The sequence below is a fragment of the Fimicolochytrium jonesii genome, assembly GCF_025526975.1.
Source record: "Fimicolochytrium jonesii strain JEL569 chromosome Unknown EV422scaffold_23, whole genome shotgun sequence".
In the NCBI taxonomy this organism is placed as follows: domain Eukaryota; kingdom Fungi; phylum Chytridiomycota; class Chytridiomycetes; order Spizellomycetales; family Powellomycetaceae; genus Fimicolochytrium; species Fimicolochytrium jonesii.
In genome coordinates this window covers 394096-416688 of record NW_026515690.1, presented here as the reverse complement: position 1 = coordinate 416688, position 22593 = coordinate 394096, and the positions used below count along the sequence as shown (strand labels likewise).

General features: G+C 55.1%; 9 protein-coding genes across 9 annotated transcripts; 6 read left to right on the top strand and 3 right to left on the bottom strand.

Annotated features, from left to right (window-relative positions):
- The first annotated feature begins 140 nt into the window (after window positions 1-140).
- EV422DRAFT_195318 (aspartic peptidase domain-containing protein) lies at window positions 141-2537 on the top strand. The gene is made up of 5 exons (XM_053065244.1): window positions 141-588; window positions 657-867; window positions 941-1212; window positions 1300-1609; window positions 1692-2537. The coding sequence occupies exons 1-5, from the start codon at window positions 482-484 to the stop codon at window positions 2307-2309; spliced, it is 1518 nt and encodes a 505-aa protein (XP_052923206.1). The 5' UTR covers window positions 141-481; the 3' UTR covers window positions 2310-2537.
- Window positions 2538-2765: 228 nt separating this feature from the next.
- On the bottom strand, window positions 2766-3444 carry EV422DRAFT_570013 (uncharacterized protein; the record flags this gene model as incomplete). Its single annotated transcript, XM_053072828.1, has 2 exons — window positions 2766-3102; window positions 3185-3444. 2 exons carry the CDS (start codon window positions 3442-3444, stop codon window positions 2766-2768), a joined length of 597 nt encoding a protein of 198 aa, XP_052923205.1.
- Window positions 3445-3895: 451 nt separating this feature from the next.
- On the top strand, window positions 3896-4919 carry EV422DRAFT_195332 (uncharacterized protein). The gene is made up of 3 exons (XM_053065245.1): window positions 3896-4054; window positions 4177-4310; window positions 4403-4919. The coding sequence occupies exons 1-3, from the start codon at window positions 4000-4002 to the stop codon at window positions 4874-4876; spliced, it is 663 nt and encodes a 220-aa protein (XP_052923204.1). The 5' UTR covers window positions 3896-3999; the 3' UTR covers window positions 4877-4919.
- A 1388-nt stretch (window positions 4920-6307) lies between these two features.
- On the top strand, window positions 6308-9565 carry EV422DRAFT_499285 (WD40-repeat-containing domain protein; the record flags this gene model as incomplete). Its single annotated transcript, XM_053068071.1, has 9 exons — window positions 6308-6592; window positions 6746-7170; window positions 7224-7342; window positions 7412-7876; window positions 7941-8471; window positions 8528-8616; window positions 8685-8967; window positions 9044-9417; window positions 9497-9565. Coding segments are annotated over 9 exons (2640 nt in total), but the record flags the coding sequence as incomplete, so codon positions are not given.
- A 638-nt stretch (window positions 9566-10203) lies between these two features.
- EV422DRAFT_195143 (uncharacterized protein) lies at window positions 10204-13255 on the bottom strand. The gene is made up of 6 exons (XM_053065242.1): window positions 12634-13255; window positions 12148-12553; window positions 11136-12049; window positions 10862-11059; window positions 10718-10797; window positions 10204-10632 (listed from the first exon to the last, which is right to left on the bottom strand). Exons 1-6 carry the CDS (start codon window positions 12980-12982, stop codon window positions 10342-10344), a joined length of 2238 nt encoding a protein of 745 aa, XP_052923202.1. The 5' UTR covers window positions 12983-13255; the 3' UTR covers window positions 10204-10341.
- Window positions 13256-13966: 711 nt separating this feature from the next.
- Window positions 13967-14998, bottom strand: EV422DRAFT_195166 (uncharacterized protein). Its single transcript, XM_053065243.1, has 4 exons — window positions 14736-14998; window positions 14578-14673; window positions 14402-14518; window positions 13967-14338 (listed from the first exon to the last, which is right to left on the bottom strand). Exons 1-4 carry the CDS (start codon window positions 14829-14831, stop codon window positions 14171-14173), a joined length of 477 nt encoding a protein of 158 aa, XP_052923201.1. The 5' UTR covers window positions 14832-14998; the 3' UTR covers window positions 13967-14170.
- A 320-nt stretch (window positions 14999-15318) lies between these two features.
- Window positions 15319-16482, top strand: EV422DRAFT_195119 (uncharacterized protein). The gene is made up of 2 exons (XM_053065241.1): window positions 15319-15929; window positions 16162-16482. The coding sequence occupies exons 1-2, from the start codon at window positions 15412-15414 to the stop codon at window positions 16286-16288; spliced, it is 645 nt and encodes a 214-aa protein (XP_052923200.1). The 5' UTR covers window positions 15319-15411; the 3' UTR covers window positions 16289-16482.
- An 842-nt stretch (window positions 16483-17324) lies between these two features.
- Window positions 17325-17654, top strand: EV422DRAFT_487832 (high mobility group box domain-containing protein; the record flags this gene model as incomplete). The annotated part of the gene is made up of 2 exons (XM_053067405.1): window positions 17325-17514; window positions 17596-17654. Coding segments are annotated over 2 exons (249 nt in total), but the record flags the coding sequence as incomplete, so codon positions are not given.
- Window positions 17655-19219: 1565 nt separating this feature from the next.
- EV422DRAFT_551316 (E1-E2 ATPase-domain-containing protein) lies at window positions 19220-22150 on the top strand (the record flags this gene model as incomplete). Its single annotated transcript, XM_053071830.1, has 3 exons — window positions 19220-20020; window positions 20098-20395; window positions 20460-22150. The coding sequence occupies 3 exons, from the start codon at window positions 19220-19222 to the stop codon at window positions 22148-22150; spliced, it is 2790 nt and encodes a 929-aa protein (XP_052923198.1).
- Between the last annotated feature and the right edge of the window lie 443 nt (window positions 22151-22593).

The following is a 22593-nucleotide window of genomic DNA, read 5'->3' as shown; positions in this document are numbered from 1 at the left end:
CTGTCAGAACTCCGTCCGTGAGTGTGGTGACCTCACGCGTCTCGACGTCCCGCTCACCGGTCTCAGTTCCGGCGAGCCCGTAGACATACCGACCTGATCTAGAGATGGGTGTGTCTCCTCCTATCCTTCGTCTCCTGTGTGCTTCAGGTAAGATGCAGTGGATAGCTTGGAACGTAAACGCGAGCCTTGGCCACCGACCTACCGTTCTGCGCACCTAGATTTCGATGGAGAACTTACTATTTTCGGGTGAACCTTGAACAAACACCTTGTTCGCCAAGCCAAACAAGGCTTCTAGGCGCAAAGGCGCATATGAGCCGTTCAAAGCACCCTTTCAAGGCACTGCCAACTACCACCTGGGACTATCAGCCTCAACACTCGCTAAGATGGATAGTCTTCGAAGTGAAGTGCCAAGTACAAAATCTCGGCGCGGTAACCACATTCCCACGCTGTGCTGGAGACAATCTGAAAGACATCGCCAAACATGACAATACCGCGGTCCTTCGTCCTCCTGATATCCTCGGTGTGTCTATGGGCAGCGGCAGTTGTAGGAGCGGGGTCCGTGCCGCCGGCTAATGCGGTCCCGTTCAAGTAAGTTGTACGCGTCCATATGCGGCTCAACACCCATCTCCTAACGACCTTTTCATCGGCCTCCGTAGTATACCCTTGGACAACCCAATATTACCACGGTATCACCGGAATCTCAAAAACCTCACCTTCCCCCACCCGTTGGACCACGATTACCTTCAGAGACGGCAAATGATTAGCGAGGACATCTCAGGGGGATTGGATCCGATATTCTCGTATTACGGGACTGTGACCTTCGGGACGAGCTCGAGTCCGTCAACTGCACAGAATTTCTCATTGCTGGTGAGCGTGTGGAAGCGAAGATGGTTCGGGTCCAACGAAGGGAAGGCTTTCTGACGCAATCAGATGCTATCAGTTTGATACCGGGTCATACCAGCTATGGGTGCGATCCACAAAATGCACAGGGTGCAGTTCGTCCATACCCAAATTCAACGGTGTAAGGTCTTCCACGTATACGGATCTAAACGTCAAGGCACCCACGGCGTCGTATGCTGATGGCACCCAGACCAATGGGACGTATGCGAAGGATAAAGTGACCATCGCAGGTCTTTCCGTTTCCAACCTCAAATTCATGGAGGTGACAGCTACAAGTGATACCAGCGGACTGCAAGGTATTATGGGATGCAGGTATGCACGGTGCCTAATGCTGTGCAAGTTTGTGGTTTTGCTCACCAGGAAGACTCACTACTCATCCGTGCCTGGGAATCCCATCAGCTACCCTCAACAGGGATATCCAACCACCTTCTTCCAATCCCTGGTGTGGTCAAAAGGGATCAGCAGTCCATCTATGGGTTACTACATCGATGCGCAAAGCACAAAAGGCGCCATCACGATGGGCGGAGTGGACACCAATCGGTTTTCTGGAGCGCTGCAGTGGATTCCTACCTTTGGGCTTGCGCGGGATGGATCGGGGGGGCTGCCGAATATGTGGTTTCAAGGGTTGACTATCGGTGCCAATTATAAGAACTCGACGAGCACATATGCCGCCGCGTGGCCGGAGAAATTCCTCTCGGTGTTTGACACGGTAGGAATTCTCTGCCTGTTTTCTGGATAAAGACGTATCAGGGGGTGGCGTATATCTGACCATCTGCTTGCTACTTATGTAGGGGACATCATACGGGATTCTACCCATCGATCTCGCCGACGACCTGCACCAATACCTACCGCATGCGCAGCGGATAGTCAACCAAAGGGACGGAAGCACCTACTATTTCGTGGACAAGTCATCGCTATCACAATGCGGGGACATTACCCTCTCCTTCGTCGGCAGCGGCGGCCAGCCCGTCCACCTGACCATCGGCCCAAACGACTACCTAATCAACTCGCAAAACTACGGAAACATGCTTCAAAGCGTATTCATCGGCAACGATGATATCAAAACCCAATTTTTCCCGGAGATGCCACCCGTCTCGGCGATTCTCGGCAACGGGTTCCTGAGAAAATTCTACACCGTCTTCGACTGGGGAACAAACCGCACCGGGTTCGCCGACGCCGCGCGAGGGGTGGGTCTGAAGACTAACCTGACTGTGCTGGACTCGACGACCACGGGGGAGGGGACGGTCACGGATACGTCGCCGTTTGCCGCGTATTGGAAGAATGCGCAGCAAACATATGTCGATGATACCCCCACGGCTGTTACCTATGCGAAGATGGCCCTGGCTGCATCGCCGGCGCTGGTTATGCTGGTGCCTGCGATTATTGTGGCGAAATTTGCAATTTTTTAGCACCTCCCGGAGTAGAGGTAGGACCTTTTGGTCGCTCGGTTGCATCTGTGATTGATACCCCCCGCTGCGACTTTCTAGTCATAGAACAGTATTAGGTACTCATAGGACCAGTTTTGGACATGCAACTATGTTGGACTGACGCATGTTGAATGGATAATCGGTTTTTTTGGGCTCGAAAGTCCGCACAACAGAATACAACTGATCCTAGGCCATGGAATAACCCGTCAGTCGGTCCCTAGCTATGTATACGGATACGTAAATTCCCAGCCTGATTTCGTCCCTTGCCATTCTCGGCGGCCTCGGTCAATTCATCACACATTTCAAAACTCTGAGCGGATAATTTAGCAAGTGATATTTGCCCAAAAAGAAGAAAGGGCAGCTCCCTGAGTCAATAGACTCTCTGCTGACACCTCTTCAACATCCTCTAGAAATACATAAAGGACTAATGTTTGAAATCTACTGACTCTTAATCTCCACCCGTTGCCTGCCGTCGTTTCCAATCGCCTTGACCCACTCAAACACCATGACGGGAAGAGTAGCAGCAACGACGGCGACGGCGCCGAGTCCAATTATGTCCTTGAAGAGACCGAAAGTACCAGCTAGGCCAGCTAGGAAGGTACTGTGGGCGGGTATGCTGACCACGAGGAGGAAGAGAACATTCTCTATCGCGTGCAGGGCGGCGGCGGCGAGGGGCAGCAGATTCAGCTGCGAAACGGGCTGCTTCGACAAGCCGACGGTCTTCAGACCAAGAGTAATGAGGACTGAGAGATTGAAGGCATTTGCGGCGATCAAACTGTTTCCATTCATGGGAAAGAAAAGATGGAGTTAGATCCCAGCGTCTCAAGATCCGGCCGCAGCGTTGAAGTCCGCCTTACCCAAAGTTCACAAGGGCCAAGGTGATAAGGAGAACACGTGAAACGCCGCCAAGAGGGTCCAAGGCGCTGTAGACGCTCGCTGAGGAGTATCCGAAGGTGAAGACGGAGGGCGATGTAACGGCAAAGTGCTCAGTGGAAGGCAGCACTAAGCTCGCGCCGCGGCGCACGACGGAAAGCGCCGTAAACTGGGCGACGGCACCCAGGAGGAAGTTGTTCCAGTTGGCGTGGCGCGCAACCTGGACGGAAGCTGTTTCTGCCATTTCGAATCCTTGGTTTTGCGGAGTCTGAACGGAGATTGTCGAACCGGACGGAGATGGGGCGAACTCCGTACTATTTATTGGCCGCTCGATGGGCACCGGATTGGGCAGCGGTCGGAAAAGGAGTGATCAGGTGACTCATTTATTCAACATCCCTTCTGTGTCTCTGACGCGTCCTGCTTACGTTTTCGTTCGTGTTCGATATGGAAGGGGGAGCGCTAGGGGCTTTCGGTTTGGACCGCTATCGGTGTGCAAATTGATCCATGAGGTCACCAATATTAGCGGGGAAAATTGGCATTACGAGTTGATCAGCCAATCCATCCGCGTCGGGGGGGCACCAACTTACTAACAGCCACTTTTCAACCAAAAGGAAAGGGGGAAAGGTCTTGGCTAATGGGCAACAACCGAAGAAGTCTTGCGGCCCCGCCCGCTTTCCCTCGGCCGCTCAGCATAAAAAGAACTGGACCCCAGCCGCCCTTCCTCATTTCAAACTTTACGCTCAACTCAAACGTCAACACACTTCTCATCCCGTAACCTTCCCCAACACAACCACCAGCTATGTTCACCAAGGCCCTCGCTCTCTTCGCCCTCGTGGCCTCCGTCTCTGCAAACGGTACGTCGTCATAGCTGAATTCACCATCACACTGGGAGCGTGGGAAAATGTTCCCGCTACGAGATTCTAGTCGGTGATCCGGACCTCGAAACTTACCGTCGACCTTACTCTGTCCCTCTCAGCCATCAACTTCTCCAACGTTGCTGGTGCTACCTACGCTGTCGGTCAGACTTACGACGTCGACTGGACCTACGACCCCAACCGACCCGAGCCTTTCCCTGGCAACACGGACGCTCCTTTCACTCTCAAGCTCGTGGTACGTTCAGAGTTCCTGCTACGTTAAACGAGCGTGTGTTGTTTTCTTTCCAAATCAAATATGCTCACCCCCCCCCCCCCCCCTCTCCTCAGGACCAGCGCAACGGCCCCAACACGGGTACCGCCATCGAGCCCCCCGTCCTCTCCAGCACCTTCTCCGCCCTAAAGGGAAAGATCACCATCCCCAACATTGCCCCCGGTCCTAGATTCACTTTCGCGATCACCTCTGGAACCGTCACCGTCTACTCTGAACCCTTCGTGCTTACCGGTGGAAACGGTGGCAACAGCACTACCCCTACCACCCCGGCTGGTTCCAACACCACTCAGACTGGCACGGTAGCGGGCACCACCCCAACTGCTGGAACTTCTTCCGCTGTCGCTTCCATCACCGCCTCCGCCAGCTCCGCCATCGCGTCCATCACTTCCGCTGTCGGTGGAGCAGTGTCCAGCGCCACCAGCGCTGCTGGTGCCGCCGCCACTGGAACGGCCGCCAAGAACTCTGGCTCTGCCAACCTCCCCGCCCTTGCCGCTCTCGCCCTGCCCTTGGCCGCTCTCGCCATGGCGTGAGAACTGTGCATAATATATAGCATATACTGTCTCCAAGTGTACTTAACACATATCTCTTTTCCCTACTACCATTTCATCTGTATATCTAGAAATTTCGTAAAACATCATCTTTTAGTCCTCCAAAGGCGCGCTTGGCAAATGAACTTGCGGTATTGATTGAAGTCAGGGAAAGACCACGAAATCGAGATGGTGAGGTCTGGGAGATGCCGGGCCTGCGTTGCGGACCTTGACATGCTTTCAGAACTCTCAGCGACCACATCTTGATTGGCGACTGTCCCAACTCGCTGTGCCGGGCAACATGTCTGAAGAACGGTACCTCAACCGGAGTTATTGGGGTGTAGAGTCTAATTCCTGCTGGCTAGTCTCGTCTGAAGGTTACCTGCCACCTCCTCATCAGCCGCCGGCTGGAACACTGAGACGCTCGTCCGGGACGCCGTAAGCAGATGGCCGGGCCGGGAAGGACAACCATAACAGTCCCTAGATGTTACCGGGATCCAATTGCCCTTACGAACCTCGGCAATCCATAACCGCGGTGGAGAACTTGATCGCTTCATCCTACGACGCTCTAGTTTTGTTTTTGTTTTTTCGTGACGCACTTTCCGGAACTGATGCTGGTGAATGTCAGCGAACCCGTGCTTCCGCCACGCATGGAAGGAAGAGATCCTAATGCGTAGCGGACACCATGGCCGCTTCCAGGACGACCGCCGCATCCCCATCGCAGAGGTCAGCAGTGCCGCGGGCAGCAAAAAGGAGTGACCGTCGTCCACGGGTGAGGCCTTTCGCACGAACTTGCAACGCCGTGCCCCACAAGGCCGTTCAGAACAAGGTCATGGCTCTGTCATCCCGTCGCATCACTTCCCGGAGGTTTTATGCACGTCTCTGGGGCATCTCAAAGCGGCAGCAGAAAGCTGTAATACCCTCTCCAACAGGACGCTGGCATGCTCATCCGATACTCGAACGGAGGGCTGCCTCGTGTCATGGGGGCGTTGGTCACATATCGAGCGCCAGCATGCCGAAAGGTCTTAGTTGGGCGTTGGAGCCTGGGTTGTATTGCGGCGTTGCTGGCCATCGCAAAAAGACAGACACTGATGCCACGGAAGGGCAGGCGAAGTTCCTCCTTTCCTCCAGCGTGTGAGGTTCTCACTTTCGGGACGGCAAACAGGACCGGCAAAGGTGGTGACGAGGGTGACGGTGATCTGAGTTTTCGGGCACGCGTTTCCACCAGGCAGAGGAACCTGATTCTCCATGGCGCCCCCCCTCCCAACTTATCGCGAGAGAAGAAGTCAATCTTCGATAGGCTTAACTAGAACAAAGCTCTTCCGGAACGAACGCACTTCCCCTTGACGGCATGGCCAAAAAGATGAACGCCACAGATGACGGTACATCCTCGAAAACCGACCCGCACAATTGCAGGCCACCATCGGAGGCAAAATGTCACTCCCACACATCCCAGGACTCCGACCAGGCGACACGGCCCTGCGCGCCATCCCTTTCTCCAAACCACCACCAAAGGACCAAAAGAAAGAGCTGAGGAGCTTCTATAGGGAAGCCGAGCATGTATTGGAGAAGGCCAAAGCTGGGGAGATTGCGCTGCGGACGACTAAGCCGGAAGCGTTGACGAGTGAACGCACGAATACGAGGAAGGATAATGCAAGTTATAGGAGTGAGAAGGAGATGAATTTGGCGGATTTTAGGGAGTTGATGAGTCTTTTTAAGGTATGGTATGGTGTGAAATTGACTTGATGGGGGCGGAGAAGTAATGCGCGGGTTCAGGATTGGCGCATGTGGCATATCGATTGAGGGCCCATTGGGGAGTGAATGGAGAGCGCAAGATCGGGGTCGCTTACTCGACACCTTACTTTACCGCAGACAGCATCAGTGAACGGCGATGGCAAATTGAAACTGCCCGAGTTCAAACAAGCCTTCGCCAGCGTCCTGGGCGACGGCCTGACGGACAATCAAATGGGTCTTCTCTTCTGCCAAGTCGACGCAAACATGGACGAAGCCGTCGACTGGGACGAGTTCAGCACATTCATGCTCCTCCGCGCCGAAGGGCAATCGCAGATGCGCGAGCAGGCCGAAACACAGCTGTTCAACGATCAACATCCGAGGATGTTGTTCAACTCACCGCATAAGGATGTGGTCATTCGCATTCGGTGGCTGGAGAAAGTGAGCAAGTATTTGACGTGTGGGAGGGACGGGATCGTGTGCTTTTGGAGCGACCGGTGGAAGATCCAGAGATCGATTTCGACCGTTGGGTGGGTGGGCAGAGATTTCTTTTTCCCGTCTGTGAGGTGGATGGTTGGGCAAGGGTAGTGATGGCTGTCGCGCTACAACTTAGACCAAGCCATCATGCTTCCGGAGACTTCTCGAAACGGCAATCACCGTGGATCCATGACTGCGTGTTCTTGGCCAACACCAATAAGCTTGCAATGTCGAGCGACGACCATGCTATCACCTTCTATGGTACGACGAAAATAAGGAGTCGTTTTCAGCTTCATTATGGGTTTGACCATCTCACACTATCGTCTCTAGACCTGACGTCCATGGAGGCCCAGCTTCGTTTAGACCTTCATGATACGGTCGCTCTAAGCCTCTCAGTCTACTTCGACGCAGCAGACCCCGACTCAGATTCCACCATGCTTCTTTACGGCACAGATTCCGGACAATGCTGCGTCCTGTCCTTCTCCAACTCAGTCTTCTTCCCGCCAAATCCGCCACCCACCACGGAAACACCTACAATGCTGATCGACGCAGCCTGCAAATTGCCCGGCACGACGCTGTGGAAGCGAAAAGCGCATAGAGACTGGACGTTGCAGATCGAGTACCTCAACGATCTGAAGACGATTGTCAGCTGCAGCTCGAACCCGAGGGAGAGTATTGTTACCGCCATGCAGACGGGGACGAAGAAGTGGCGTGTCAGTGCGGCGGCCGTTAGGAAGGGGGTCAATACGTTCGCATATAGTAAATTTCCATTGGCGCTCGTTACCGGTGGCACAGGTATGAGGATGTAACTACAGCAATACGATATCTGAACAAGGGTTGACTCATCACCATGCAACAGATCGCCTACTCAGGATATGGAATCCGCACCGTTTGAATCGTCCAACCGCCTCGTTCGGTGGCCATCTTTCCCCCATTATGTCAATCACGGTCAACCCCTTCTCGGGCCAGGTGATATCCCTCTCCTTCGACCGAACTATCAAAATCTGGGACATCCGAAAACAATCCTGCCTGCAATCCATCGTCCCCGAATTCAAAGAAGCCCGCCCGGACATGACGCTGACATCAATTTTCTTCGACACGTTCAACGGTGGCAAATTGATCGCCGCGAGCAACGTCGTTGTAGTTTATGGGTTGGTGGATAAAGTCCAGCAGAGGGGCAACGTCAGGAGCCATGAGGCGCCGGTTAGCACTGCCCTGTGGAACCCGGTCTTTGGACAGGTTGTTAGTGGGTGCGATGCGAGTGTTGTAAATGTTTGGGATGCGACGACGGGGCAGAAAACCTTTCGCTTTGCGCATTTGCATGGGAAGGCGGAGATTACGGCGATGACGTTTGACAACGCTTGTCGGAGGCTTATCACTGGCGGAAGAGGTATGCTTGAAAGGAGACTACGTTCTTACCATGCGGCTAAGCATCCTTTTCACCAGACGGCAGTATAAAAGTGTGGAACTTCAACAACGGGCAGCTCATACAGGAGCTTATGAAGGGTGACAATGCCGAAGTCACCAGTATATTGGTAAATACCACTTATCTCTGATGTTCAGCCCCCCCCTTTCCTCGGAACTAATCTACGCCGGCGATCAGTACATAGAGATCAAATCCACACCATACATGGTCGCAACCGGCTGGAACCGGCTCATTCAACTCTTCCCTGCCGACAGTGAATCCTTGAAAGTCCAGCCGACGGTGACGATGCCCTCGGCACATAAGGATGATGTGCTGACCATGGCGTTTTCGCCGCCGGACTTGCTGGCTACCGGAAGCTACGATGGGGAGATCATCTTTGTCAATGTTGGTGGGGCAGGGACGATTGTTGGGAGGGTCAAGGTGGATGATCCGGATGATCGGAGAGTTAGTGTTGATAAAAGTGGGTCCTTGTCGGTTGGAGCTTGCGTTCTTGGGCTGATAGATTGATGAGCTAACTCCAACTCTGCCTCCCCCAGTCTTGTTCCTCCACCGCCGCGCCCAGGACCCCGACTCACGCGCCAACCTCATCTCCTCCGGCAGCGACGGCATCGTCCGCTGGTGGAACACCCACGAGACCCTCCTCGTCCACGAACAAGATGCCACGCTGGGCCGGCACGAGGGCGTCTTCTCCATGTGCTTAAACTCCCAAAACACCGTCCTAGTCACCGGTGACGCGGGTGGTTACATCTCGGTGTGGGATGTCAAGGATACGTGCATGGCCAAACGGCATAAACGGATGGCTTTGGTGAAGGTGTTTAGGGCGCATCTGAGGAGTGTCACGAGTTTGGATATGACGGATGGTGGGTCTCTGGTTAGTGCTAGTACGGACAGGACTGTGAGGATGTGGACGGTGAGTGGAGCAACATGTTCGCAGATTATTGAGATCTCTCTCTGGCAATGTGAGTGCTAAATTCTCATGGCAATCGCAGCTCGCGGGCGGCTACATCGGCACATTCGGTCAAATCGCAGCCTGGGACGTCAGCAACCCCTCGACGTTCGCCGTGTCCAAGCCGCCCGAGATCCTCCAATTCGAAGTCGACAACAGCGAAACTGAGAAAGAGAACATTTTCGAGGAGGAAGCTGAAGACGCGCTCGGCCACAGTCCCGCCAAAGGGTTCACCAGCCAATCCGACAGCCGCAACGCCCGCACCGCAGCGTCCGGCGGCCTCCGCCCCAATCGAACCTCCAGTTTCGCCCTATCGAACTCAACCCAGCCCGCGGAACTCACCTCCCAGCCCTCGTCGTACGATATGGCGTCCGTGCCCCCGCCGACGTACTCGACCTGGTACGCCAACTCGCAGTTTGCTGCGGGGAAACAGTCGGCAAAACGGCAGCGCGGGAGCAGACCGAGGAAACTGCCGCCGTTGAATGTGGGACGTTCGGGGGCTAGCCTGACTGGGGGCGGGATGGCGATCTTTCATTGTTTGATGCCTTATGAGCTGACGAGTGTTAGCAATGCAGCTGCGGCGGGCGTGGTGAAGACGGGAATCAAGAGATGATGGGGGAAGAGGGGATTGTACATAAGCATTTTTCTTGCAATAGAGATATCGAGGCGTAAGCAGAATGTTTGGTCCGGCGGCGCCGTCTTTGCAACGGCGCCGCTCGTAAATAGATCTTCAACTCGTTCGGTCGAACAAGCCCTCGGAGTCCACAGAGCGGTTACAGTCGATTCCTGATGTGCATCCAACCTATCGGCAACATCCCGGAATATTACAGATATTACAGGCAGAAGAATTTCCTATATTGCATGAAAGCGCTACCCGCGTCCCATAATCTACACCTGTACCCCATCATCCGAATATCCCATCCCTCCATTCCCCCCCAGAGCGCCCATATTCCCCGGAACGAGCACAGGCGGGCTCTCCACCGCCGCGGCATTCAATCGTATCGACACAATCACCGACCCCACGCTTAGGGGTTTCGCACTGCCACTGTCCGCGTCGTCAGTAGTTCGTTTGGTTTTGCCGTCGGCGGTCGATGGTGGTGCGGGTGGACGTGTAGCGGCGTCTTTGGATGGCTGTTCGGCTTGAAAGGGCTGAAAGGTGTATTCGGCGTCTACAGCGGTCTGTAAGGGAGTGAAAAAAGAGATGTATGAGAACACTTGCCAGAGGGTTGGAAAACTTCACAACAACGATGGTCGCTTCACATACGGTTCCCTCCAAAAACGGCTTCATCGGAATGGTGACTGACCCAATATCAATGGAGTCGGCTGGGAGCCTCTTCCATTGCTCTGGAAGTTGAATACGTCAGCTCTCACTCCGACGCCAGTGCCGTGACTGACCCACGCAACATACCCATCTGCTCCTTCAACAAATTCGCATTCGAAGTTTTCCCTTTCCCCAGCTTCTTGGCGCCCTTCGCCGGCGCCGCTGCACCGCGTTTATGCGAGCTCGTAGGACGGCTGCTGGCTGCGCTCGCAGGGGGTGGAGCGTCCGGTGGGTTGGCCGGGATGAATGTGTGTCGGCTGAGCGTTAGCGTCAGTGCCAGGCCGTCTACATGAACGGCGTGCGTTAGATACCAGGAACACAAACGTCAATAAGGTCTGCCATGGGTAGATGGGTCACATACCAATAAAGGCATTAGCGAGCCCCCAATCAGCCTGTTTCTCCATCACCCCAACATATCCCACATCCACCCTCCTCACAACAGGCGCGGCAGCCGTCTCCTCATCAGTGGTCACAACCTCAGCCCCCTTCCCCCCCTTCTTTTTCTTCGCCGCCTCTTTCGCCGCCTCCTTGGTATTCGCCGCCTCTTTCTTCTTTGCAGCAGCAGTCGTCTCCTTCCCGCCACCACCTTCCCCGTCCGCGCCTTCGACGACGGGGGCGGCGTTAACCTCGTTTGTTTTGCCGGTCCATAGTTTCTGTGATTCGGAGAGCGTTATGCGTACTGCGTACGTGTACTCGTCGGGGGGTGGGGGGTTGGCTGGGTCGATCACGAATGTGGGTATGGGGATGGTCGACATTGATGGGCCGCTTGACCGGAAACTTGCGATAGCGGCAGATTTGTCCAGGCTACTTCCTGCAGCATTAGGCGGGAGTGGCGGGTCGATGAGTTGATGGACAGCGAGGTCGAGCCGCGATATAGGCGGCGCCGATGCAGCCTGCTGCGATGGCTTTTGCTTCGCGACGGGATTGTCATCGAGCGAAATGAGGGTCGGCAGACTCGACAGCGTCAGCGGTTTGTAGGACGGCAACAGATAGACCGGGTTGCCCATCATCACCAAGCTCCTGAGCTTATTCCACCGTTTCAGCACATCCAGTGCGCTGCGGAGATCCGATATCCTGTTCCAACTCAAGTCTAAGGATATGAGGGTGGGCGGCGCTGACCAGGGGATTGTCTGCCGCTCGTCGGACTGAGATGCTAGGTCGTTCCGACTGCCTGCTCGTTTCGGGTTCGGGACGTGTAGATGATGGATGGTGTTGTGGCTTAAGCCAAGGTGGACAAGGTGTCGGAGATGGCTGATTGGCGGGGGGGACTTTATTCTGCGAATGTGATTGCGCGCAGAAAGCGATACAAAAGTATCAGTTTGATGCCTGGCACGAATCCACGATTCTCACAAGCCATGGCTTACATCACTCACAGATTGGCGTTCAACGTCAGAATCGTGATGCTAGGCGGCACTCCTCTCAAAACGTTCCCAACCTTCGCTCCTTTCGCTCTCTCAACATGCCCCTCTCCGTCGCCAGCACCACCCTCGCCCACCGCCTCATCACCCCCCCACTCGATCCGATTCCCCGTGAGGCTCAACGCGTCCAGATTCCTAAATCCGCTCCGAAACTCCTCATCGAGTTGGCTGATCTCGCAATCGTGCAAAAAGAGAGTGCGGAAATGGGATTGGATTTGGTCTTTTGTGAGCGACGTGCGTGGTTTTTGAGTCGATCTTTTGTTGCGGCGTCTGGATGATTGCGGCGGCGCCAGGATCGGGTCGGTAACTGTGGCGGCTAGATGTTTGAGGGAGGTGAGGTCGCTTGACCAAGCCGTTGGTTCTAAGATCCATTCACATCATTGGAGACGGTCAGCATAAATATCGACATGCAAAACATCGATGGACGGAGTCCCACTCTACCTCTCTCCCAAACATCCACCACAGCATCACTATGGTACTCCACCTCGCCTCTCCTCATCGGCAGCGGCGGCAGCTTAACCCTCAGTCTCGTCGCGCTAACCGAGCGCGCAAGTCCCCCCATCCCATTCGCCAAACTCCCGCCGAGATTTCCCGCTGTTTTGGGCCATGGCTGCACGGGGCTTATGATGAGATGGTCATCGTCAGGTCCGGTGTCGTTCGTGTCTTCGTCCGAAGATGGCGGGTGCGCGCCGGGCCGTATGCCGGTTGTTCGATCGAGAAGGTCCCAGAAGATTTGGGAGGCTGTTATGGTGATTGGTTGGGGTGGTACAGAGGGGATTTGGGACAGCATGATGACTACCCTACGGAATACAGCGATGATTACATCTTGTTCTCTAAACTTTTGGCGAGCTCAAAAAAAGGGGTGCCGGAATCTCCGGATGAAGTAAGGATAAGGTTAACCTGTTCGCAGTGGGGACTTGTCTGACCCTCCGCTAAGCGACGACTTCCTTTTCCCCTCGTCCACCCCGTTGTGACAGAGACGGAGATTCTTTTGCGTCGAGCGAGGAAGGGAGCGACGACATCTTGCACATCTTGGACCGTCTCAACATCGACAGAACCCAACGCGTGCTTGCACTCGATCCCTCCCCGTCCGTCCAACTTCAACTGTGGAGCCAAACACAAGAGGCTGATATGGTCTCGGCACATAGATTCATAGCCGCTTCCCCCAGGGTTAAACAACCCATCGCATGTACCAAAGAAGTTCGTCTTATTATAAGTGACTTGACCGGCATTTCATGTACATCTATGACATCCATTACATCGATTTCCGCGATATAGATATGTACATACACCGGCGAGAGCGCCGTCATTGTGCCCCTCCCCAGGACCACAAGCTTCACCCTCCCGTCGTCGATGCTGCAGCCTGCTCAAGATCAAACAGCTGCTCAAACCGCCGTGCCAGCACATCTGAGTTCATCCGCGTCGGGCGTGAGGCGTCCTGTGACACAATCTGGATCTTTCTCTGACGATCCTCAACATACAGGTCATCCAGTGCTTTGTAGAGTATACCCCGTTGCTGTAAATATGTGATTGGAATGTTAGTGTGGTGTTGGCAAATACCAGAGAACATTGATCATTGGCGTGCATACCTTCCCCATATAAACATCATGTCCAGCCCTCTCGGATCGCTGCTGAGTCTTTGCAAGCAGGTAATCCAGCCGTTCCCGCCGGGCCGCATTGGCCTTCGTCTTCTCCTCACTTGCCCCAACAGCCTCATCCCATGCATCACTCGTCTTCACATTTGTATCACATCTCACAACTGGATTATGCCTATGATTCGCGGTACTCTCAAAATGGTCATACCGCCGTTGCAGCGGTCGAGCCAATGGTGCAGAGGGAATCTCGAAATCGGGTGCGGTGTTGGCTGCTTTTTCTCGCTGGGATTCGGCGATGTAGAGGGCGCGGAGGTTCTCTTTTTCGCGGGTTCGTTCGAGGAGGAGGCGTTTTACTTCTGTATGGGCGCGGCGGGTGGCTGTTTCTAGGAGGGCCTGGGGGTTGAAAGAGGTTTGGATGAGTATGCCTGCATGTTGTGATAGTTGAACATGGGGCAACGAGAGCAAACCTCAGCCAATGCTTCTTGGCCTCTGAGCACATCTAACTTGATTCGATCTAATGTTGTGGAGTAGAGACTTTCGTTGTGTGCTTTCTGTGAATACCCAACGTTTAGCCACAATGATGGACGTGAGTGGACCAATATGGGACTGCCTACCTCATCTGCAGCAACCTGCTCAGCCGTCCTGTGGGCCTGCCCCAGCAGCTGTTTGTGTTTATCCTGTACATTCTTGAGTTGATTTATCTTCTGCCGCCTGCTGGCTGTCCAATCTTTCTGAAACACGTTGAAGATCAGCAAGAGGGTCGTTTTCACACAGCGAATGGCCAACCCACCTCTAATAGGTTGAGCACATGCCCAAGCTCCGATTCAGCGACGGTTTGGTATAGTTTCCGACGCTCGGATGCCAATATTCGTTCCTGCTCTCGGACCTGAGATGAAGTGTGAGCAATTGGACAAGAATAGACAATGCTGCAAGCACTTTGAGTTGTACCTGCTGCAAGCGGGCGAGTTTTTGTTTCCTGTTTTCGTCGTGCTTGAGGCGAGCTTCTTCTCCTGGACTTAGACGGATGTAGTTGCGTGGGGACATACTGTAGTTGTCTGACTGTCACCACGCTGTTGGGCAGGTTACGAAAAGCGGACATGTCCCCTTGTGCGGACTGCGCGTCTGTCTGCGCGTCTCCCTCTGATTTCATCGCACTTGCTTGCTTCTTCGTGCAGGTTGCTTTCAAGTGGCCAGCCAGCTCAACACACGCCGCCGCCGAGCACGGGAAAAGAAAGAGGAAACCCTCCCCCATATGACGATATGAGACGAACAGCCAGCCACCCACCCACACACAGTTGACGCAGCGCCTCCTGCCTATTTATTTATAAACGGGAACCGCCCCGGAACATTAGACACCCTCCCCCTCCCCCCCCCCCCCCCACAACCTGTGACAGTGGGTGAACTACCGTAGAGAAGGAGGCGGACTGTACTGTACATCGTCACCTGCAAGGCTCTGAAGCCCCATATCCGTAGCCACTACCCACACAGGATTAGCGCTATTTGTTCCTCCATCCACCACTTGCGCAGGCGACACTGAGAAGGAAACTACTGTTTTTTTCTTCCTTCCGCTGAATCCTTGTTGTCCGTTGAAAACCTGGACCAAACACGGCAGTCGACCTCAAAAATGCCCCTCGTCCTTTCCGATGTTCCCACGCCGAGATACTCGGACGGCGTCACACAATACTATCCCACAGTCTACAAAGCAGCCCGAGCGCCCGCCGGAGGCTATGTAGAATGCCACCCATCTCGCGTACGAAAGTACCTCGACCGTCTCAGCGCATCCTTGAAGGACATCTACATCCGCAATCCAACGAAAATCCCAGGAATTCAGCCAGAACTGTTGAGGGCCGGCGAGTCGATTGTCTTCCGTGGGAATTCAGGCTTGTTGGAGTTTCCGAAGAACTATAAGATGTTTGAGAGCAAGAAGCCCGAGGGGTTGGGTGGCGGTGAGACTCCGGGAGTCGGCACGCCTGGTGGCGGCGAGTCGCCGATGTTGGGGCCGAAGGAGGGAGCCGGGGAGGATCCGGAGAGCGATGCTGTTCTGACAAAGCTTGAGCAGGGTGACGGTGATGGGAAGCAGGCGAAAACGCCAAAGGGAGAGAGTAGATTTAGGGCGGACGCTTTCATTTTTGGACATCCCAGGTAGGTTGGCGAGCGGAGCGAGTTCCGCGTCGGACGCGCAATTCCAGCGAGCGAAGTTGTGAGCGACAGCGAGCCGTCGCGGCTTTTAAGCGAGGGAAGCGAGCCCCTGTCCTCAACGTTGAGCGACAGCGAACGGTCGTTTTTATCCCTCGCGCATCGCGGTTGATAGTTCGTTGATGGTTGATGGTAGATGGTTTGATTACAAGAAGCTAACGGACTCCTTCAACTCCAGTGGTTCAAAATACCGATCGACCAACGAGTTTACGCCACATCTCGAGTGGCTCGTCACAGACGACACTCATGATCACAAGAACTGTCCCTGCAAGCTTTGCACCAACTTCACGCGATCCGGAAGGTAAACCCAATTCCTTCCCGCCCGTTCCTTCTCGCCAGCCGATATTGACATCATTCTCCCCTCCAGCAAACCACACAACAGAGGCAAACCCCTCCCGGTCGCCGAAACCCCCAACGCCTCCCCACCAACGTACTCGAAACTGAACCCAGCATACAGCAGTCGATCACACCCCTCAGAAAGCAAAAGCTCGCGGAAAAAAGTCGCGTCGAAAGGCCTGCCTTCTGATGATATCGGCGGGTCGCGCGACTGGGAGCATGATATCAGGGTATGCTCACATTCACTCATTAGCATTTTAGCCGGCCATGCACTTATTGAGTATCTATACGCACTCGCAGGACTCTGCCCGGAGTTCACCCATCCGCCACTACTCTGATGACGACGAGGACGACCGGGAAAGCTGGCGGTCGCAGAGCCGGAAATCGAAATCGAAGTCGGGGGATAAAAATGCGACCTATAATGATATGAAGTCAAGGAAGAAGTATAAAGAGCTGAAGAGGAAGATTAGTGAAATCGAGGAGGTAAGATATTCTTTCGGCTTTGTTTGCAAACTTGAGGAGGATATGGGATGCAAGGCTTACGATGATGGATTGTACAGGATACCGATCGGATACGGGAGGAGTATGAGGTTGCGAAAAAACGGTTACATAGACTGAAATTCGAGAAAGGGTACGTCGTCGGGTGCCCATTTGGTCATGCAGGGAACATCCTCCTCACTCAACTATGTTACTGCGGCAGCCTGCTCTATGATCGCCTACAAGAAGTTTCCGTTGAGAATCACACTGACGGACATACCGATACGGAGGTAAGGCGCTACTTGCCCGGACGATCGCATATTCATCTTGAGCCTGTGCTAATTTCTTAACGTTCTCTCCCATTAGGCGTCAGACATAGGCCGGCACCGATCCCCACCCCCCTTCCGCCCGACTTCGCCCCCACCCAGGGGCCGCGCCTCGAAACGCGGCCGCAAACGCGACGCCCACGAAGCCGGCGCCGAGCAGCACCAACCCCCCACCAAAAAACCGAAAAAAGAGCGCATCAAGAAACCATATGACCCCAACGCGCCTAAACGCCCTACCAACGCTTTCATGTTCTTCTGCGATGAGACTCGTGAGGGGTTGAGGAAGGAACGGAATGAGATGAAGGGGGCGGAGATTGAGGAGAAGGGGTTGTCGAATTTGACGAAGGCTTTGGGGGCGAGGTGGAAGAGTTTGAATGAGCGTGAGCGGTCGGGTATGTACCAGATTATTCTGAGTGGAAAAGATGGTGGGTCATGGTTCTGATCCACTCTCTCCCCTCTCTTATTCATGATAGATTGGCGCGCAAGGTTCCTAACAGAAGTAAAACGCTATGACCGCGAAATGGAGGAATACAGCGGCACGGCACCACCGCTGCTACCGACCGACTCTGACCACAAATCTGAGCTGCACGACGATGCCGCACCGGTCCCCACCGGGGGGTCGGAACCCAACCACACCCATACGACAACCTCAGCTATGACCACCATTCCCAACCCACCCTTGGAGCTACCCAGCAGCCCACCGGAAAATCATCATAAACCAGAAACGAGCGATCGGGAAAACAACATCCCCCCCGCGGAAACGGACGATATGGACACTGAGGACCATTTCGATGATGAGGAAGCAGATGCACGGGGGTTCGGGATGGGTTTTGATGAAGAACGGTTACGGCAGCATGAGAGACGGCCTGAAGCATCGGCTGAGCGGTCCCGGGTGCATTCGAATAACCATCACCATTCGTCATCACATCATAACAACCACGAACAACGACACGAACCGCAACATAATCGCGAAGCTGCCCACCCTCACTCCCTCGTCCATCACTACTCCTCCGACTCGTCCAACGGCGGGTCATCTGACTACGCGGCCCGCGGAGGGGAGCCAATGGGAACTGAAGGAAGCGAAGCGATGCCTTGGAAGAAGTATCAGTTCCAGCAGTCGCGGTACATGCCGTCGCGGGATGAAAGAGAGGGCGGGCAGCATGGAGAGGGGAGGATGTATGAGGATATGGAAGTTGATGAGGGGAGGGAACCGAGGGCTGGAACTGAGGAGTTTTAGGGGAAGGGCTGTAGCGTGTCGATTGAATGTTCCTCTTGCCTTTTTTGAACGGTTGTGCTTTGAATGATGGCTGAATCTATGTTATTAATGCTGTCGCTGTGATCGTTTAGTAGTTGAGGAATTCCATGAGTAGAGAGTAGTGCGGTACGCACGTTGGTTGCAGAAGGCCAACCTTCTTTTGCGAGTTGCTTTCTGGTGGTGGAAATGGACGGGTGTGCGTAGTGCTTAGTCAGCAAGGCGCGCGGAAATGGCTCTCGCGAGTGGTGCGGCATTTCCACTCACTCGCAACCCCCAAGTGCGGGAAAAGGCCTCACCCCTCAACCACTGGGCAATAGGACTCCACAGAAGGGCAACAAACATGGCTAAAACACCGCTAGCGGCTGCCGTGAAGGGTTATATAAGGCGGAGGCTTTGGCATGCTTCCGCCACGTTTGTATCATAGTGTAGTGTAGACTGCAATTGAGCAACTGGAATTGAGTGAGACGCACACTGCGTAGAGCGTACATTCAATTGAAACGCGAACACACCATAGTTTCACCACCGTTGGTCGATATGGGAGCAGGAGACTCTGGAGTGGTGTTCTGCGTGGGTGACGAGACGGGTTGCAAATGCGTCGTGTGTCGATGCCCTGACTGCTGTTACCGTGTGGAGGCGGGTGGGGAGAAGATAAGCGAGGGCGTGGTGGAGGTTATGCCAGCACCGTTGACGGAACAGCAAACAGCTGTTCCGGACGATTTGGATAAAGTCGTTGTCTCGGTGCCTCGTCATGAGCAAGGTATGTACTCCAAACCTCTCCTTCTTATAACCATCCCACAACTCACCCTCTCTCTCTCTCTTCAGCCCACCTGCTCAAAACCGACATGGCTCTGCACGGCCTCTCCTGCGCCTCCTGCGTCGGGTCCGTCACCGCCGCCCTCGAATCCATCCCCGGCGTGCACGCCGTCTCCGTCATCCTTCTCCCGCAGCGCGCTATCGTCACCCACGACCCACGTGTGGTTGAGAGCGCGGAGTTGCAGAGGGAGATTGAGGGGTTGGGGTTTGAGGTGCTTGATGTTGCGGTTGTGGGTGTAAAGGAGAAGAAGGAGAAGAAGGAGAGCGATGATGGGATTGTGGAGGTTGTTCTTGGCGGTGTCGGCGATGAGGAGGCGACTGTGGTGACGACGAAAGTAGCAATCGACGGAATGAGCTGCGGATCCTGCGTCAAAGCCGTCGAGGACGCAATCAAAAGCAAACCGGGCGTCCACTCCGTCGCCGTCAACCTCCTCACCGGGCTGGCAACCGTGAAACACATCCAAGCCTCCACGGGCATCCGCGACCTCCTCGCCACCGTCTCCGACCTCGGGTACACCGCCACCCTGGCCCCGCAGACTTCGCGGGATGCGCTAGCCCGGCAACGGTCGCGGGAGGAACTTACACATCAGCGCCGGCTAGTCTTTCTCGCTTTTCTTGCTGCGCTGCCGACTGTCATTTTCTCGATGATCTTCATGATGGCGTTACCCGAAGAGAGCGGGGTCCGGATGGCGATGATGATGGAGGTGGTGCCGGGGTTGTCGGTTGTGGGCCTGGTGATGTTTTGTATCGCGACGCCGGTGCAGGTCGGGCTGGGGTGGGGGTTTTATCAGAGGGGGTGGAAGGCCGTGCGGTATACCCATTCTGCCAACGTGAGTCTCCCCCTTTTTGCAAACGTTCGCCCGACTCTGGGTTTCGAACGCGAGCTGATGTATTCCCGAACCCTTAGATGGACGTCCTCGTAGCCCTCGGCACCTCCGCGGCCTACCTCTACTCCCTCTACGCCATCATCGTCGACATGGTCTCCAAGAACACAGCCACCGCCGAAATTTATTTCGAGACCTCGGTGCTCCTCATTTTTTTCATCCTGCTGGGCAAATACCTCGAGGCGTTTGCAAAGGGCAAGACATCCGAGGCTATCACCAAGTTGATGTCGCTTGCGCCCAATACTGCGACGTTGGTGACTTTGGAGGAGGGGAGTGGGAGGGTGGTGAAGGAGGAGGTGGTTGATATCGCGTTGGTGCAAGGTGAGTGTGTGCCGACTCTTCATCCAAAGTCCACAAAAACTCATATATGTCTACTCCCCCCCAGTGAACGACATCCTAAAAGTAGCACCCGGCGCGCGCATCCCCTGCGACGGCCTCCTCCACCACGGCACAACCTACATCGACGAATCCATGCTCACCGGCGAATCCCGCCCCGTCCCCAAACACCCCCTCGACCCCGTCCTCGGCGGCACCGTCAACAACACCTCCCCCATCCTCATCAAAGCCAACAAAATCGGCTCGGATACAACTTTGTCGCGTATCATTCGCCTTGTGGAGGAGGCGCAGACGTCAAAGGCGCCTATCCAAGCCGTCGCGGACCGGATTGCGCATTATTTCGTCCCCGTGGTGATTGTGCTTGCGGTGCTCACGTTCCTCGCGTGGCTCGTAGCGGTCCGGAGCGGCGCGGTACCCGATGCATGGCTGAAAAACGGGCAGAGCGGGGGTTTACTCGCGTTGAATTTCGGGATTGCGGTGGTCGTTATTGCGTGCCCGTGTGCACTGGGACTGGGCACGCCGACGGCGGTTATGGTGGGCACCGGGGTTGCGGCGAAGTATGGCATTATGGTGAAGGGGGGTGGGAAGGCGTTGGAGTCGGCGTGTAGGGTTGGCGCGATTGCGTTTGATAAGACGGGGACGTTGACGACGGGGAAGCCGGTTGTTACGGGGGTTTCGATTCTTAGTGAATCGGACGCCAGTAATGGGGTTGCGTTGTCGCAAACGGATATCTGGCAGTTGATTGTTGCGCTGGAGAATTCGAGCAATCATCCGTTGGCGAAAGCGATTGTGGACTTTGGAGTTGAAAAGACCGGAGCGGCGCCGAATCGGGATGTGTTATCGCAACACCGCCGGTTCACGGTCGATGCGCTCAAGGAGGTTCCCGGGCTGGGACTCGAGAGTACCGTCACCGTCCAAGGGGCGGATACCACAGCTACGATGAAGGTGTATATCGGAAGCCAGCGGCACGTTTCCGCGGCGTGTGACTTGCTGCCGTCTATTGCCACCGACGCGCAGACGTCCATCGACAAGTGGCAAAACGACGGTAAATCAGTCGTAGTGGTCGGTATGCAGCCAATATCAGTCCCCTCCGCGGATGCACCCCTCGCCCCACCACGACCCCGCGGCACAATCCACGCCCTCCTCGCCATCTCCGACACCCTCCGCCCCGAAGCCCCCTCCGTCATACGCGCCCTCCACTCCCGCTCCATCGCCGTCTACATGCTCACAGGCGACAACCCCGCCACCGCACACGCCACCGGCGCCCTCCTCGGCATCCCCCGCACTCACATCCTCGCCCAAGTCCTCCCCCACGAAAAAGCGGATAAGATCAAATACCTCCAATCCACACTCAAGTCCTCCACCCGCAACAAAGTCGCCATGACCGGCGACGGAATCAACGACTCCATCGCCCTCGCCCAATCCGATGTCGGGATCGCACTCGGCGCCGGCTCCGACGTGGCCATCGAGTCCGCGCAGGCCGTGTTGATGAAATCCGATCTAAGGGATGTGCTCATCCTACTTGACCTGTCGCGGGTGACGTTCAACCGCATTTTGATCAATTTTGGCTGGGCGTTTGGGTATAATGTGTTGTGTATACCGGTTGCGGCGGGGGTGTTTTATCCGGTCGGGCAGTGGGGGTTGGCGCCGTGGATGGCGGGGATTGCGATGGCAGGGAGTAGTGTTTGTGTGGTGGTTAGTAGTTTGGCGTTGAAACTTTATCGGCCGCCGAGGGTGTAGATGGGCATGCGTTTTCTCTGTGTATGTGGCTGGCGAACTTTATATTACATCTGCTGTTTTCTCTGGCATGTTCCGTAATACCAAAAAATACAGATCGCATTGACTTCGCATGCTGAGGGCATATACTGGACGTGTTTTCGCAGCAATCGAGACAGGCACAGCATCCCCGGTCTGCACCGCCAATGATGGCCTGTTCCGGGTCGCCGCACGAGGAGCGAGGTAGATAGCTAGTCGTATTAGTTTAACCCAGAGGGTCATCAGGAACCAAGGGGTCCGTGGACTTCGGCCCCAGGGCTTCTCCGTCCGAGCAAGGGCTGGTGAGGCTGATGGTTCCATGCTGGATGGAAGTTTCGGAGATGTCGATGATGACGGGCGCCTCATCACGCTTCCAACCCGCACACGGTGACACTTCACATGGCCGTCGCAGGGAATCGAGAAGCGGA

Coding starts and splice junctions, on each gene's coding strand:
- EV422DRAFT_195166 (XM_053065243.1), bottom strand. CDS start 14,831: ATGTCCCCACGCAACTACATCCGTCTAAGTCCAGGAGAAGAAGCTCGC. Junction 14,674..14,735: donor AACTCGCCCGCTTGCAGCAG/GTACAACTCAAA, acceptor ACTTCATCTCAG/GTCCGAGAGCAGGAACGAAT. Junction 14,519..14,577: donor ATGTGCTCAACCTATTAGAG/GTGGGTTGGCCA, acceptor AACGTGTTTCAG/AAAGATTGGACAGCCAGCAG.
- EV422DRAFT_195143 (XM_053065242.1), bottom strand. CDS start 12,982: ATGCTGTCCCAAATCCCCTCTGTACCACCCCAACCAATCACCATAACA. Junction 12,554..12,633: donor GGTGGATGTTTGGGAGAGAG/GTAGAGTGGGAC, acceptor AATGGATCTTAG/AACCAACGGCTTGGTCAAGC. Junction 10,633..10,717: donor AGCCGTTTTTGGAGGGAACC/GTATGTGAAGCG, acceptor ACTCCCTTACAG/ACCGCTGTAGACGCCGAATA.
- EV422DRAFT_195119 (XM_053065241.1), top strand. CDS start 15,412: ATGCCCCTCGTCCTTTCCGATGTTCCCACGCCGAGATACTCGGACGGC. Junction 15,930..16,161: donor TTCATTTTTGGACATCCCAG/GTAGGTTGGCGA, acceptor CTTCAACTCCAG/TGGTTCAAAATACCGATCGA.
- EV422DRAFT_195332 (XM_053065245.1), top strand. CDS start 4,000: ATGTTCACCAAGGCCCTCGCTCTCTTCGCCCTCGTGGCCTCCGTCTCT. Junction 4,055..4,176: donor GGCCTCCGTCTCTGCAAACG/GTACGTCGTCAT, acceptor TGTCCCTCTCAG/CCATCAACTTCTCCAACGTT. Junction 4,311..4,402: donor CTTTCACTCTCAAGCTCGTG/GTACGTTCAGAG, acceptor CCCTCTCCTCAG/GACCAGCGCAACGGCCCCAA.
- EV422DRAFT_195318 (XM_053065244.1), top strand. CDS start 482: ATGACAATACCGCGGTCCTTCGTCCTCCTGATATCCTCGGTGTGTCTA. Junction 1,213..1,299: donor CAAGGTATTATGGGATGCAG/GTATGCACGGTG, acceptor GAATCCCATCAG/CTACCCTCAACAGGGATATC. Junction 1,610..1,691: donor TCCTCTCGGTGTTTGACACG/GTAGGAATTCTC, acceptor CTACTTATGTAG/GGGACATCATACGGGATTCT.